The sequence below is a fragment of the Saccharomycopsis crataegensis genome, assembly GCF_037102585.1.
Source record: "Saccharomycopsis crataegensis DNA, jcf7180000000084, whole genome shotgun sequence".
In the NCBI taxonomy this organism is placed as follows: domain Eukaryota; kingdom Fungi; phylum Ascomycota; class Saccharomycetes; order Ascoideales; family Saccharomycopsidaceae; genus Saccharomycopsis; species Saccharomycopsis crataegensis.
In genome coordinates, this window is record NW_027043829.1 from 1188989 (window position 1) to 1205343 (window position 16355).

At 37.5% G+C, this 16355-nt stretch overlaps 8 protein-coding genes across 8 annotated transcripts; 4 read left to right on the forward strand and 4 right to left on the reverse strand. All coding sequences in view use genetic code 12, as the record gives it.

The window, feature by feature from the left end:
• Positions 1 to 48: 48 nt before the first annotated feature.
• GEP4 (phosphatidylglycerophosphatase) lies at positions 49 to 693 on the reverse strand (the record flags this gene model as incomplete). Its single annotated transcript, XM_064997142.1, has 1 exon — positions 49 to 693. The coding sequence occupies one exon, from the start codon at positions 691 to 693 to the stop codon at positions 49 to 51; it is 645 nt and encodes a 214-aa protein (XP_064853214.1).
• A 197-nt stretch (positions 694 to 890) lies between these two features.
• On the forward strand, positions 891 to 2999 carry HEL2 (E3 ubiquitin-protein ligase HEL2; the record flags this gene model as incomplete). The annotated part of the gene is made up of 1 exon (XM_064997143.1): positions 891 to 2999. One exon carries the CDS (start codon positions 891 to 893, stop codon positions 2997 to 2999), a length of 2109 nt encoding a protein of 702 aa, XP_064853215.1.
• Positions 3000 to 4147: 1148 nt separating this feature from the next.
• MIH1 (putative tyrosine protein phosphatase MIH1) lies at positions 4148 to 6025 on the forward strand (the record flags this gene model as incomplete). The annotated part of the gene is made up of 2 exons (XM_064997144.1): positions 4148 to 4191; positions 4351 to 6025. The coding sequence occupies 2 exons, from the start codon at positions 4148 to 4150 to the stop codon at positions 6023 to 6025; spliced, it is 1719 nt and encodes a 572-aa protein (XP_064853216.1).
• Positions 6026 to 7198: 1173 nt separating this feature from the next.
• Positions 7199 to 8242, reverse strand: PEX10 (ubiquitin-protein ligase peroxin 10; the record flags this gene model as incomplete). The annotated part of the gene is made up of 1 exon (XM_064997145.1): positions 7199 to 8242. One exon carries the CDS (start codon positions 8240 to 8242, stop codon positions 7199 to 7201), a length of 1044 nt encoding a protein of 347 aa, XP_064853217.1.
• A 984-nt stretch (positions 8243 to 9226) lies between these two features.
• Positions 9227 to 9553, forward strand: DASC09_035470 (uncharacterized protein; the record flags this gene model as incomplete). The annotated part of the gene is given in 2 exon segments (XM_064997146.1): positions 9227 to 9287; positions 9306 to 9553. 2 exon segments carry the CDS (start codon positions 9227 to 9229, stop codon positions 9551 to 9553), a joined length of 309 nt encoding a protein of 102 aa, XP_064853218.1.
• A 2726-nt stretch (positions 9554 to 12279) lies between these two features.
• On the forward strand, positions 12280 to 12888 carry DASC09_035480 (40S ribosomal protein S8; the record flags this gene model as incomplete). The annotated part of the gene is made up of 1 exon (XM_064997147.1): positions 12280 to 12888. The coding sequence occupies one exon, from the start codon at positions 12280 to 12282 to the stop codon at positions 12886 to 12888; it is 609 nt and encodes a 202-aa protein (XP_064853219.1).
• A 186-nt stretch (positions 12889 to 13074) lies between these two features.
• On the reverse strand, positions 13075 to 15183 carry EMP65 (Emp65p; the record flags this gene model as incomplete). The annotated part of the gene is made up of 1 exon (XM_064997148.1): positions 13075 to 15183. One exon carries the CDS (start codon positions 15181 to 15183, stop codon positions 13075 to 13077), a length of 2109 nt encoding a protein of 702 aa, XP_064853220.1.
• A 545-nt stretch (positions 15184 to 15728) lies between these two features.
• Positions 15729 to 16062, reverse strand: LSM5 (RNA-binding protein LSM5; the record flags this gene model as incomplete). The annotated part of the gene is made up of 2 exons (XM_064997149.1): positions 15729 to 15752; positions 15811 to 16062. 2 exons carry the CDS (start codon positions 16060 to 16062, stop codon positions 15729 to 15731), a joined length of 276 nt encoding a protein of 91 aa, XP_064853221.1.
• Positions 16063 to 16355: the final 293 nt, after the last annotated feature.

A 16355-nucleotide genomic window follows, 5' to 3' on the forward strand; every position in this document is an offset into this window, starting at 1 on the left:
CAGTATAATTTTGTCTATTAGTTTGCAAAAATTCTATAATACAGTATGTTATTTTACAGATGGAGGCTTGTAACCACGAGCAATCAAGCTATTATAAACGAATCGTTCAATCTTGCAAATCAAGCTTTGACTTTCAACCACTCCTTTACTTAGCCACACTCCCTGGGCTCCCATCATGTTAGCCATCAAAATGTCTGTGAATAAACGATCTCCAACTATTGCTATCTGGGAAGGATAGTCGATGGCCCCATTAGCGTAGAAGTACTCTAATATTTCCGGATAACACCCTGGTTTTTTTGTAGAGTGACGAAGTACAGGTATTCCGGTATTCGCTTCAACCCGAGCAGCTTCAGCGTGGCCCGGATCATCGTTGGTTCCTGCCGAATTGCTAACAATAAGAAGGCTTGCTTCAGGGTACTTAGCACGTAGTTCGGTCCATTTGGACTTGTAGGTAGGCCAAACCTTATCGTCATGATTTGAGGCAAAGCAATTGTCCTTATCGAGGACAATAGCACGAATCGAGGGCTTTTTTTCTAGTGGAGTTGGTAATATTGTGGAAACGAGTGGGAACCGGAGCTCATTAAAGTTAGATGCCTGTATATGAGGAAGACAGAGACTTGGGCTCAAGAAGAGGCGACAGACATTTAAAGTGGCGCTAATGTTCATGGTGATGTAGTGAAGTCTTTCTGGCATTTATGGAGATGATGATCAGATCACATCTACCTCTTTGTGGTTGGAGACAAGTTCAGCACTGGCTGGAGAGAGTCTATACGCATTCACGTGATGAAAAATAGTAATCAAAAAATTAAAAAAAAAAAAAATTGTCCTAAACCCTTGAAAAATTGGATCATAGACACAGCGAGGAGGACTTTAGGAGAAACGCTGATAGAATGAGTGAGAACTCTAATACGGGAAACAGATCTAGTGATGGCAGGCGTGGCCGCCGAGGTCAATCCTCCGGTCGTGGTAGAATGGCAAATAGCGGAGATAGAAAAAAGCCATCGTCCAGAAATGGAAATTATAAAAGACTGGGTCAAAACACTGATGATCAGGGATCTGGTAGCGGCTGGAAGAGAACTTTTGCAAACCCTGAAGATGGCAATGAAGAAGAAGATGATGATGATGATTCCATGGAACGATGTATTATTTGTGATTCCAAGATTGTTCTTGCTGCGGTTCTGGACTGTCAGCATACCACTTGCCATGTCTGTACCCTTCGTCATAGAGCATTATTCAAAAAGACATCATGTATTGTTTGCCGTTCTGAAAGTACTCAAAATTGCATAGTGACGGAAATATTAGATAAAAATTATGACGAGCTCTGTGGCTTGAAAAATTTTGGAGAGTCAAAGACTTACAAACTTTCTTTTACCTCAAAAGAAGCAGAAGAGTCTACTCTTGGCTTGCGTGCTAACAAGTGTGTCGTTGATGGTTGTGGTGAGGAATTTCGCACATTTAAAAAATTAGCAGATCATGCCCGTAGTGCTCATGACCGTCTCTATTGCTTTATCTGTGCTCTTTTCAAACATGCTTTCCCTTGCGAATTGCCATTGTATACCCAATCTCAACTTCGACGTCATCAGCGCGATGGTGATAAACGTGATGGGTTTAAAGGGCATCCAAAATGTCAATTTTGTACTAATGAAATGTTTTATTCTGATGATGAATTGAATGTTCATTTGAGAGAAAAACATGAGAGATGTCACGTTTGTGATAAGATTGACTCTGCTAATCCTCAGTTCTTTAAAGATTATGATGATTTATCTTTCCATTTCAATAGCGACCATTACGTGTGTCCTGTTCAGGCGTGTCTTGATAAGAAATTTGTTGCATTCGCGGATGACATTTCCTTAAAAGCCCATATGATTAGTGAGCACCCAAAAATTGTTGGTAATGATCGTACCCTACTCGGCAGCAGTGGGCCACTTCGTCCAAACGGAGGTAACAATAGAAGATATCAGTCATCATTATCAACTTTCCAAAATGAAGGTGCTCCAAAGGGTGATTCTGTGGAAACTAAGAAGTTACGTATGGAAGAGAGAGCCCGTCACTATTTAGTATATTCACAAGAAAATTTTGATAGATTTCTTTGGCTTAACAAGGACTATAAAAATGGAAAGTTGACTTGCGCTGAATTCTGGCAGGCTTATATCGATCTTTTTTCAGAACAATCCACCAGCGAATTAGCGCTTCTTGTTCATGAATTTGTCGAGTTATTACCAAATGGCAATCCTAAGTCAGAATTACAATCTTACAGCCATACTATTCTCCGTGAAGAAACTAATAAGGAACTTTTCCCTGTACTTGGTGGAGGTAATGGTCATACTGATGAAAGGGCAATTTGGACAGCTAACCCTAAAAACCGAGTTGGAGGAGGGGTAGGTAGTAGTGCTCAAAGATTTGGGAGAAGAAATGTCTCATCAACCGAGGAATTTCCTGCGTTGCTGGCACCAACTAACAAGGCACCAGTCCTTAATCAAAATGTTAGATATAAAACTTTGACCCGCACAAAAAAAAAGACCGAAACACTTAGTGCTAGGGAATTTGCCAGCTTACGATTGAGTGATAGTAGTGCATCATGGGCTGGTGGTAGCGGTAGTGCTAGCTCCAAAAATAAAGGAAAGAAAGCGGTCAATGAAGAAGAATTCCCAAGTTTGATGGCTCCAGCAGGTAAGGCACCAAAGATCAATCGTCAAGTCAAGTACACTACAATGACCACTACAAAGAAGAATGGTAAAACCAGTATTCGTACCAGCAATAGCTCCCAAGTTCCAGGGAGTAGTGGTGTTAGGATTACTATTGCTAGACGTCCAACAAAAGATGGTGGATTGAGTATCACCAATCACAACAACCAAGAGACGTCTGTTGAAAATGGTACTTGGGGAGAACGGTCAACGCCTGAGCCACAATTAACTTCAGACACCAGTGATTCTGTGAGCAGTGGTAGCAGCACAAAAAAGAAGAAACAAAAACAATTATTATTCCGTGTTGGTATTTAGAATAAAAAAATATTTTTGACTAATTCATTCGCACTAATAGCACATAATTAATAATTCCCGGTAGGTATTTGTGTGTGATGAAATAAAAAAATACACATAATTGAAAAGATCTTTCTATCTATTGTTTAAATTGCTTTGTTTTTTTTTTGCTTTTGTATTTCTGACTCTTGTGTATATAGAAGATTCAATATTATTTGTTTGTTTTTCTGATCCATACTAATATATTGATTTGAAGGTTCCACGAATATGGAAACTTGGACACTCTTGACCAGTGTACATTTTTGAATTATTGTGTGTAGCATCTCATGCCGGTAGGTGAAATGACAGGATTGATTCCTTTACACCAGGTTGGGATAGCAAGTAAGCCAAAACGAGAAGCCGGCAACAGAGCTGTACACCGGAAATGCCCGACCTGTGTGTATGCTGAGTTTATAATTTGTGTAGTTCTTATTTGTTTTTGGAATGTTTTTATATATATAATGTATTATTCCATCTGGTTCAGACTACAATATGTTATTTGTGATCATAGATTGTTTACATTTACAGCTGTACCATCGGCACGGGCGCCACTATTGGGACATACACATCACCACCTCACCACCACTTCACAAAAAAAAAAAAAACCCCCCGTCACTTGCAACAACCGGTTGTTTATTGTATATATGCTGTAGTTGGAGGATTGCCTCATTACATTAGCACTGTTACATATCGTACATGGTTAGTTTATGAACTACCAGTTGTCTGCCAGGCCATCTAACTAATTTAGCTTGCGGGACACTCACTGTCATTTATCATGATAATTACTATGACTATCACCAACGTGTCTCCATCTTGCTTCGTGGGCCACTCGCTGGAGGACGGGGGTGCAGCACTGACAAAGGTTGGCAAGCGGTACGTAACACCCTGTATTCTGCAGGGTCATGTAGACCGTACGTCGCTGTACGTCGCTACTTTTTTTTTTTCTTTTTTCTTTTATTTTTTTTTTTTTTCCTTTTCTGCATTCTGCTGCACTCTGCCGCTAACCTGTTTCAGCGAACAGAGTAAATAAATAAAAAGTAGTGAATTGGCCCCATCTATTTGATCTCATCCCCAAGAAGCGAAGTCGTTGAAGAAGATTGCTGTGTGGTCCAATGCTCGTTGAAAACACGATGGTGGCTCCTAGCCCTTTTTCTAAACAGGCACAACAACTGAGGTATGTCGTTTCTTGTGTAGCACCAATGGAGCTTTTTGGTTTTTTATTTATTGGTATTTTGACTTCCCCTGGGTTTCCTAATTGTAAAAACTGGGATTTTATATTGCCTTGGCTTCCCTTGATGATGAAAGAGACTTCAATTAGCTAACCGATACATAGATCTAGGAGTGAAGATGATCGCAAACCATCCCCTGGTAAATCCAAGCTCGTCCACAAGGTCTCGAACCCTTCGTTCATCCTGAAAGCCCCTGGCCACTCTAGATCAAACTCTTTCCAAAAGAAAACAATTCGTCGTACCAAATCAACACTATTATCTTCTTCTTCAAATTACAATAATAGCAATAGTCTGACCCTCAATTTCAACTTTGATGGCCTTCATCTCAATTCAAACTTTAAGTTCTCATTCGCCAAAAAGAATACCAATGAAGATAGCAACAATAGCGACCAACAACCAAAGATCTCGTCATTTAGCAAAAACTTAATGAGCCAGCTTGATACTTTTGGTGTGCCTACTCCTCTTGCAAATAAAACCCAAAACCAAAACTTCTTGGACGATATCGATAGTCCTTGCAAGCGTGAAATGGATAGTCCTCTTGCGAGAAACCCGCTTAAAAAGAAGGTTAGACGTTTCCGTTCCATGTACTATGACCCGAACGAAGTTAGTGGTAATGGCTGTATGAATTCCAAATCTCTTTCCAACACCCCAATTGAAGACGAGTTCATGATTGACGACTCGTATCTCAAGAAATCAAAAATCGCAACTTTTAATGTCAAGGATGACACCATCCCAAGAATTTCTGTCGATACTCTTGTATGCCTTCTTGACGGGGAATATTCTTCGTCTTTCGAGAAGATCACCATCATCGATTGTCGTTTCGAATATGAATATCAAGGCGGTCACATCAATGGCTCTCTCAATATCAGCTCACAAACCCAACTAGAAGAAACTTTCCTTACCAATCTTACAAAGACAGTCGACACCAATGGGAACCAAAGAAACCTCATGGTATTCCATTGTGAGTTCTCGTCTTATCGTGGTCCTTTCATGGCATTGCATCTTCGCCAGTGTGATCGTATCATCAATAAGGAAAACTATCCAAACCTCAACTTCCCTAATATTGTGGTGCTCGAGGGTGGCTACAAAAGCTTCTTCAATTTACATTCGCTGCGATGCTATCCTCAATGTTATGTGGAAATGAATGATGATAAGCACAAAGTGGCTTGTGAACGTGAACTTGACCGTTTTAGAAAGGACCGTAAAAAGATCCTTACCAAAGCCTCATCTTTCCACTTTGGCTCATCTAATAATGAATCCTCATCATCCTTAACAACCACATTTTCCTCCTCCTGTTCTACAGTACACTCAAATCCAACAATAAACAACGACACAGATTCATTGTGCTCCAATACTTCTCCAGTCTTGGAGTCTACGGCTTCTTTTGTTTCCAATTCATCCACGCGGACCCTCCTCAATAGACACAGAAGACACAATACCATGGTTTTAAATAATGTTTTCTCATCTTTCGAAACTAACATGATTCTGGAAGAAGATTTCCAATTCCCCCCTGACCCTCCATCGTTTCCTAAACCTCTCGAACTCCAAAAGAGTTTTGCCGACATTCTTGATGAACGTTGCAAGAAATCCAGCGGCTCAATGGTAGAAACCTCAGGTGGTGCGTCATTTACTTCTTCTGATGATGAGTTGGGGATTAAAGCATTTTCAAAATATCTAGAGACCTCCGACAGTGACAGTGATACTGAATTGGTATCCTTCCCAAGAGTATTGCAAGGTCTCGATATTGCCATTGACTCGCCAACTATCCGCCGCAAATGAATAACCCTTCATTAAAATACACATCGTCAATATCATTATCGTTAATAATCTCACCATTACGATCGACATTGCTCTAATCATCATTATTATTATCACATCATAGAACATCATCACTATTATCGCCATTTATTATAATTGTCATTATTTTTATCATCATCATAGCCATTAATATCATCATATTCATATACTTCATATCATCATTGTTGTCGTCGCCACCATGGATCTATTTTTTCCAAATTTATCACATATCTGCTCCACCTAATTAAATAATATATCTCACATGCACCATTCACTGAAGAAAAATGGTATCGCTCATTCAGTTTATTTCAAATCCACACCTTAGCATTTTATTCAATGTTATTATTGGGCCAGCCCCTTCAATTGTCTTTGTTTCTCCCCGGTGTCCTGATCATTATCATCACCGAGTTCTATAAGTGCCATTTCAACTATTTGGGCCATCATAACACTACGATTTATCATAGTACACACATCAAATATCCCAATTGAGTAATCTTTTGATTCTTTTTCTTTCTCAGCCCAAGCCACTTTTACAGCATCCGTATCTCTTTCAAAAATTCTCTTCTTTTAACTTCTTATTTCGTGCCTTAGTTTCTTTTCTCATCCATAGAAGTATTAACCAGAAAATCTTTTTTGCTGGTTAGACTACTATTTGGATTGCCTTGACTAGCTCATACCCGTTCAGTTTTCCGTTATCTGTTGCCTGTTTTTCCGTTATCTATTGCCTGTTATCTGTTTTCTGTTATCTGTTGTCCGTTGTCCGTTACCTGTTGTGTTTTCTTGATTTAATTTGATTATAATTTTTCTTTTGTTTGTTCTTTGTTTTTTTATATGTGGATATACATTCATTTTGTTCTTCCACTTTGTTCATTTCGATCTTTTGCTTTGTCGTGTTTCTGTTATGATTTTTCTTACTCTTTTTTAGTTTGAGTGCCCTGGTTTAGAAATAAGTTATCTAGATTATTGATTTTTCATTTATTTTTGATATTTTGTTTAACTGTAAATAACTACTAAATTTAAAAGTCATGATATGACTACAAACAAGCATTCTTTGAAAAAAAAAAAAAAAAAACGTAAAAACGTTAAATTTTATTCGAATATTCATAAAATCGTTAGGCCAACTATATGGGATTTCTAGTTTCTATATATGGGCATTCATCGTAATGGTATAAATTGATTATCGATTTTTGCCCTGCACAATGGGCATTCATTATGATCCTTGCACCAATCAATAATGCAATTCCAACAACAGCAATGACCGCAGGGTAAACTGGTAGGATTGACCATATTCAACAAGCATAACATACAAGATCGTGATCTTCCTTTGAGGTACGGCAATTTCTTTTCGTTGGATAAGTCGATTGTTGTATTGGGACCATGAAGTGCACTGGCCACATCATGAATCAATCCTGAATCTTCCACCGTCCCTGCTAGTTTTCCAACATCCTGAGAATTAGCAGCCAGATTTACTAGTTTCTCATTCAAATAGCAGGTGATTGATGAAGCATAAGATAATGCAGTCTTCACCAACATGAGGCTTCCCAACACTTTATACCCCGTGATCATTTTATTATTACTCGGCTGGTTCTCGGGTATGGCGTGTCCAAAAGCATATCTGAGCCCAGTAATCCGCTTCGAAAGATTATAGTAAGATCCAAAAAGATAGAATATTGCTAAGTTGATCTCCATCAAAGTATTAAGTTTCCTTAACCACTGGTACCATGGAACAAGTTTTGTCACTGCTCTTTGTGACCAAGAGGTATTTTCTTGCAGATCATTATTAGTATCATCGTCATCATCGTCATCATAATCGTATTCCATCTGTTCTTTCGTTGCCTTTATTTTACTAAGGAGTTTTGAAATCATGAATGGAATAATAGCGTACGACATGGCAAACCACGCTTTTTGCGACGTTGGTGCCAATCGCTTCCCGTCCGATGAAACGTACACTAGATCAACGTATTCTTCGCCTAGAGTACGCTTAGCCATGACCGTTGTAAGGGCAAGATAAACAAGCTTGGAAAGCATCTCAAAAGAATTATTATTGGCAATGGCAAACCGGGTGCCACGAAGTGCAGCAGCACATTCAGAGAGCATGCGAGCAAGATAGGACTCATAATACGAGTCCTTTTGATGAGATCTGACTATCGCGGAAGCATCGGCAAAAGGAAGAACAAGGTCTTTTTGTGTTTCAGGCATGATCCGGTGGCTGCGTTGGAGGGGACAAGGCTATCTCAGTTATCTTCCAAGGCGTAATCACTGATTTCAGTTTTTCTGGTGATGATTTTTTTTAGAGCCTCCAAAAGATCCGCGGCATTGGCACTAATGAAAGATTTCAGGGAGCACTTTTTGGTCAACAAACGAGAATTGACGTATATAGGCCCATAATCTATAAATATCAATATAGCCATGATATTAATATGGGCTGTTACAAACATAGATACAAATAAGGATTAATCTCCTTAAACATGGCTAATTTGATACAATTACGAAGAACTCTGCCACACTCACTTGAACTATTTTAAGGGACAGGGACAATAGCTGTTTATTCAGGCTATACGGTAAAGCAACAATGTAGGAAAGGGAGAATGGTCTGAGCTGTTTTTTTTATTCTAGACCAACGAGTGTTGTGGTTTCATAGGTCCTTAATGATGATCAAATCCAGTAATTATTTTTCGTTTCCGAATATTATTGTTATTAGTATTTGGGTGCAAATCGTCACCTCAGACAAAAGCAGCATCAACCTGTAAGTTTAGTCTGACAATCGACCCCGTATTCGTAAATGGTGGTCTAGAATGAGAAAAAGAGAGGGTTTTTTTGGCCATTGCCTTTTGACATAGGCCTTCGCTTGCTAAGTATATATATATAATGGTAATAATAATTATATCATTGCTGTTCAAAAAGTTTTCAAAATAGAACAGTTTATTGACACGGTGCGTACACAGGCTTGTTATAGTGTTATTTAGGAAATGAGCTAGCAATGGTAGCTTGAGGTTTGTTCTAAGCTCCGTAAAGCGTGGTATTCTTACTTACAGTAGGTTATTTCCCTCTAGGCTGGAATTCGGGGTGTTGAAATGGGACATGATCAAATAGTTACTAGTTAGTGGCCAATGTGATAAATTGGTGCTTTTTCTAGAACCTGTTTGATTGGCAGCATTAATTACAAGCGATGACGAGAGAACAATGTCCTTAAATGAGCCAATTAATGGACAAGTTTCCAGCGACACCGTTCATTATAATAGTAGTAAATAGTAATGGACAGTGGAATTTGAATGGATAACCGTGGGTCATGTTACCAACTCTTGGGTAGTTGACACGCTAAAACATTTAGACCGGAAGCTTGAGCCAAAAGCTGCACCAGGTAGCGACATATCTCGGTACAAGCTGGAAAGTGTCGTGAAAGGCCTCTTGTTTGGCGGGTTTTTTCATGGCGGTTGCAACGTTGCTGAGCGACAACAAAATAATATTTATTTAGCTGCTTTACACACTAGACCTCTGGGTAAATGGTAAGTGCAAGTGAATTTCTATTATGTCAACAGAGCTTAAATTATTTAAAACAAATGATAATAGGCTAGCTCAAGAAATATCCAAGGCTAGCTCAACACCCGAAATATCACACAAAAACAACATCTCGCTCCGTCTTTCTTTTTCCCCCTATTCTCTATTCTATTCACACACGGCAATACTGCTACTACTGTTTTACAAATACGACTGATAACAATAAGACCCGCGATAATCGATCATACGAAGAAAACAATAATTAGGATAATAATAAATAGAATGGCAATACTAGGAATACCAAAAAAATAATTGCAACAACGCTAATCATTACAAAACATATATATATAACTACAGCAACATATAATTGATTGCCATATGTACCAATCATCTCCGTGGTTCAAAAATTTTCAGCAAAGGTCTCCACGAAACAACAACGGTGGAGCACCCGTTGGCAGAGCAGCCAATGCGCGCACGGGGAAAACGTAAGCTGTGCCCGGTGTTTCTTCGTACGGTGTATCACCCCAGCACAGCCATTCAACAACAGCTATCTTGCAGCGTAATAACTGTTTGTTCCAAAGACACTGGTGTGTCTCCTATTTACTATCAGGTGGTTTTTTTGTGTTTGTGTTTGTTTTTCTTTCCTCTACAATTGCGCTAACGAGCGCCCCCCCCCCCCCAAAACACACCGTCAATCCCTCCAAAAGGTACCGCAATTGGGAAAAAAAATTCTTCTCATCGAAAAAAAATAAGCGAGCTGTAAGACACCAGTGGACGTGGGACGTTTTTGACAGGATGATCGGCAGTGGGTGGTGGGAACTTAAAAAAAGCCTCCAATTAATTATATTAATGAAATAATTGCTAATATGAAGAGCTCATAAAATAACCAGGGAAAGAAAATAAATTATCCAATTGAAAAAAAAAAAAAAAAAAATAAAGAAGCTGTCTGGAACAAAAATAAAAATTCATGATCTTTTCCGACCGGTTCAATACGGTAGGTAATATGCAAAACCCCCCAGAGTGTTAGCTTGCAGGCCCTCTGATAATTAATTATATAGCCACCTCTTGTCGCAGCAAAGAATTCCTGTTGTGTAATTGCCTTAGACTTGCGTTCTGTGTAGATAAGTCTGCACAAAGTGTTACTAAGGAAAAAAAAAAAAAAAACTGCCCCGATATCTATCTCAAACCACAATTTGGCATTAGTAGTACCGCCCCCCCCTCTAAAAGTTGTGTTTGGCCAGAATTAAAATCGCAAATTGGGAAAAAATATAAATAGATAGATAGATAAATAAAACGCTGTCCGTTAATTATCACAAAATCTTAATTACGTGCCTTCTACTACGTTCCAAATTACAACGGGTCGTGTGTCGTTTAATATATTAGTCGCGGTAATCGGACGTATCCTCCAAATGCTGTGTCGAATAATTAATTTCCCAAAAAAAAAAAAAATTTAATGCCACGAATTTGAAATTCCATTAATCACCTAATTTCCATTAATAATCAACTTGGATTACTGGTGATTCTCTCAATTTATTGTAGTCTATGTGATGTTTAGGTTTTTCTAATATTCGTCTGTAATAATGTATATGTCATCTCTTAAATTCTTACTGTTCAATATATCAAATTCAGAACTATGTATAAGCTCTGATACAGATTTATTTTTGTACAACAATATTCTTCTTGTTGCCAATACCTATACAATTTCTGATGGGCAATGAAAAATTAGAACAAAATAATATGTCTTATGAATCTTTAGCAAGATCCACAGGCCAGCATATTCCATTTAAATGAGCTATGAGCTACTAAGAATTAGAAATGTCTTAGATTTCTTAATCACTGTAAACTTAATAGTACCTGTTGCGAATGACTAAAATGGAAACCTGGGCAAACTCTGAAACCGTCGCTTAATGCATGTTGGGGGTCGGGCACATGCACAAGGGCTATTTCCTCTACTCTAAAGTTCTTTTGTTGTTTTAGATCACATGTTATATTGTAGGGCTTTCTCAATTAGCACACGTGCATATCAGCTTATTGGACGACATAAGTGACCGGAAATTTTCTATAGGTTGCGAGGCCCTGGTACGGCCGACTAACTTTTTTTTTTTCCCACCAAACTCCACTTAGACAAAAAAAAAAAAATCTCACCTGAAGAGTTCTTTTGAAGTTTTGCTTTTTAAATAAAGTATCGATAAAAGGTATGTTAAATTTACTCACACCAATTTATATTATAAGTGATTGAGACGTTAATAAGATATATTGTGTGAAAGGCAAGTGGTGTATATTTATATTACAATTGATTCGAATCAAGAATGATATCAGGTTGCAAATTGGTTGGTCATCTGGAAAATTATTCAACAAATACAATGATATGAAGAGGAGAAAATATAGAATAATAATATGACTACAAATGGACAATAGCAATAGTGGTAAAAAGACACATGAAACTTAACGATTTACAAATTACAATAACCTGGAGATTCATTTTTCAAATATATTTGTCAGGTTTCTAAATTTAATTCTTCGAATCTTATGATGATTTATTTAATGAGTATTGGCTATTTGATTTATTCAAACATCATTTTTTACCTTCAATATTAAACACAAAATAATTAGTCACGACCATTGGAGTGTGAACGCTATTATATTGAGCCATGGATCAACATTTATAATATTGATGACACAAAAAAAATTTTCACTTTGATTTTCCATTACTAACATTATCGTTCAGTCTTTGAAAAATGGGTATTTCTAGAGATTCACGTCACAAGCGTTCCCACACTGGTGCCAAGAGAGCCCAATTCAGAAAGAAGAGAAAGTTTGAATTGGGTCGTCAATCTGCTAACACCAAGATTGGTCAAAAGCGTATCCACGAAGTCAGAACCAGAGGTGGTAACAAGAAGTTCAGAGCTTTGAGAGTTGAAACCGGTAACTTCTCTTGGGCTTCTGAAGGTGTTTCCAGAAAGACCAGAATTGTCGGTGTCGTCTACCACCCATCTAACAACGAATTGGTCAGAACTAACACCCTTACCAAGGCTGCTATTGTCCAAATTGATGCCACTCCATTCAGACAATGGTACGAAACCCACTACGGTCAAACTTTGGGTAAGAAGAAGAACCAAAAGAAGGTTGAAGAAGAAGAAGTCAAGAAATCTAGAAAGGTTGAAAGAAAATTGGCTGCTAGAGCCTCTAAGGCCAAGGTTGAACACTCTTTGGACGCCCAATTCGGTGCCGGTCGTTTGTACGCTTGTGTTTCTTCCAGACCAGGTCAATCCGGTAGAGTTGACGGTTACATTTTGGAAGGTGAAGAATTGGCCTTCTACTTGAGAAGATTGACTGCTAAGAAATAGGTTACTATATAATCTTTTTTGTTTCAATCTAACCTTGTTTTTACCATCTTTTTCTATAAAATTATGTCTAATTTTGTAAAAATATATTAATGATCTTCATAATTATATTATTCAAAGTAGGAAAACAAAACAAGTCAAAAAAAAAAAAAAAAAAATTGAAAGTACATAAAATAGGAAACACATCTTCTACCAAATTCTCTTTGAGCTCATCTCATACCTAACAACATTATCTAGCCCGCCTTCATTTGATATATTATTATCAGTTGATTGATTCCTCTTCACAATTTTCTTGATGTCATTTTTCACACGATACTGATCAATCGATTTCCGCTTATCATAGTCATCGTACAAATATTTTATATCATCCTTATCCAACACTCCAAGACCCACGGTTGATAAATGCCCCGGTTTGTAATCATTGTTGAGGATATCATTAACAGTGGTCAAATTGGAAAAAAGCGACTTATCAATTGGACTTTTCAAGTCATCAGTGAATGGGTTCGTCATCTTTTCACCGGGTACTGACTTTTCAGCATCAGCTAATGGTGACGAGACCAAATCATACTCTGTCCTGTGTGGAGATCTCTGGGATGGTCTATTCAATTTCTTTTCATTATCTTTATCTAAACCCTTGTTAACCAATTGGTTTTCCAATTTTTTCCAATGCAATATAAAGTGCTTTCTTCTTCTATGTGATACTTTCAATAAAAACATCGATAAAATCAACTTCACAATGAACAAAATTGTGAAAATCAAAAATATGATTATCAACATGTTTAGATTATCCATGAGAGGATAATAAAATGCGGTGAAAAAGTTCTTGGTCCTGGTATCTAAGTTTGTAGAAATGTCCTGGTGATGTAGTTTTTCAAATAAAAAGTGATTAACTGAAGGCCACGACATTTTCATAACTATTAAATTCAATACCAACATCGGAACCCCGACCCTAATGCTCAAATTCCTTTTGGAATTAATCTGACGGTGGATATTTTCTTCAATTGTCAGACAGTGCCCATTATTCGAATCTTCGTAGTTCATTTCCAAAAAATCATTCGAAAGAACATTTAAAAATCTTTCGTAAATTTTTGGACTGAAATGATTGTACTTGGCAATATAAGAATGTTTCAACCAATCAACTAGCAATTCTGATCCAAGAACAATTAAAGTGGGATTCAAGAATACTCCAACAAAATTAAAGAGACCTTTGCTATTGTTAAAGCCGTTTCCTGAAGTGGTGCCAGAAACACTAGAAATAGTCTTCCAGAAATTTGGAATAAGTCCTTCATTGATATCAATCTCGATCAAATTTCTCAACCCAATCAAAAATAAATATACAAGCAACTGGAATCTTTCAGTTAAATCCGAACAAATATTTTGAAATAAGCCTTCTCTATCAAACTTTTTGAAAACCGTTGATTTAATTTCCGAAAATTGGGAAGACAAAAGTAATGTAAATAAGGCATTGGAATATGAATTGATAGCCACATTCAAAGAAATGGTTTGATAGATTAAGCAAGTAGAATGACAAATAAAATACACTAAACATAGCCCATAGGAAATGACAAAAACGAACCCTGCTAATGCCAATCTGGTAAGGCTTTTCTTTGACATGGAAAATTCTGTTATCGTTGAAGCCAAAGAGAACTGGAGATTGAAAAGAAACTTTAGTAAATCCTCTCCTAACGTTGCCACCAACTTATCAACAACATCCAAAACGCCTATCATGACGTATAATTTTATGGCAGATTGCCTTCTGATGTCATGATATAACTTCGAGGTATCCAAATAGGATAAGATCCATAAGGAAAACCAGAATAAAGATGCCTGGATCATTGGGTTGTACATCATGAAAAATAAATTTGTTACACTAACCCTTTGTGTAAAGACATTTGGTGAGGCTGTTTTGGGTTTATGGAAACTAGACGGTAGGAATTGGGTTCTCACTAGTAGTACCAATTGAATTAAACACACAAACAACTTGAGGGGTAAGATCGTAAAGGCGATTAGAAAGTCATTCAAGCAATATAACAATCCGAAACACATAAATTTCTCTATATGGATGGGTACCTTTACGAAATGCAAGATATTTCCCAATAACTCGTCAAAGTTATCATCCAAATTCTTCTTTTTACCATTAGCGCCAGTGCATGGTTTGGAACTATCGCTCAAGTAATTCAACCCCAATTCTTTCAATAACAAGTTATAGAAAGTATGGAAAGACGAATTGTTCAGAATTGATGTGGCTCTGTTGCGCCTTCGTATTCTTGGTTCGCCTTCTTTATGGGATTCCGGCATCTTTATCGTGTTTTACTGGTGTTGAGAGCATGGTTGTGGCGATGATCAACCATTTTTTTATTTTGGTGTTTTTTAAGGTCCGGGCAGATGGCTCCTGCCACCTACGATAGCCACATTTGCCAGTGATATTTCTGATTTTCTAACTTTAGAGCTGGGTTGAATAAGTCAAAGGTTTATGAATCATACAGATTATTTTCAACTGTCCTCGATTCTAGTTCTTTGTTTTTATTTATTGGTAGTTCTTTTTACTGTTATCTTTAGGATGCATGACACTGTCATGAATGCAACACCGAATATCAACAGAAATTTCACGCTAGGCAGTCAAGCTTGAAGGTTCTAAAAGAAGAGAGATTCACATGCTCTCATTGCGCTACATACTTTATTATATTTATCGTTATTTTTTTTTCATCTCATCTCATCTCATCTCATTATAACAACATACATTAGAAACAATACGGAAAACCAGGGCCTTGCTCAGGTATCTAAACAGAATAAATAATACACATCACACCACCATTAAATCACCAATATTCCAAACATCATCATCATGGCTTACCACCTGGAATCAACTAAAATAGTGTTAGTAACAAACATCTGATGCGTCAATCTCCAATTGATACTACTTACCATCGACACATGATTACCACTCAACAACATCTTTGAGCGCTGAGTTTTCGAGCCATCGGCTTCAAATTCGGTAACGTCTTCCAAAACCATATTCACATAATCATCGAACCCTACAAGGGTTCCTTCAAACTCTTTGCTGCCACTCATCAATACCCATATTTTTGAACCAATACACTTATCCACAAGCTCAAGGGGCAAAACAACAGTGGGTTGCTCATTAGATGGAGCCGTTGTTTCTTCGACCGCAGACATTATACTTTATTAGGAATCCAAATATTCTTCTTGGACAAAACCTTTGAATGATTTTTGGCCCTTTTCTGGTGCTGCTTTTTTTCTTTTTGTTTGGGCTTTCGATTTTTCTAAAAAACGCGGGCTGCGTAACTACTGTTATTCCGGGAATCAACAAAAAATTTTTTTCTCCTCGGGTGTTAAATACTTATAACAGAGGCGTTTGCTTGACATTTCTTTAAGCTCTTATATTCTAATTGAGGTCTTCTAGGATATTTGTTGCTTCTTGGTTTGCATCAAATTAATCTGATCTTTTA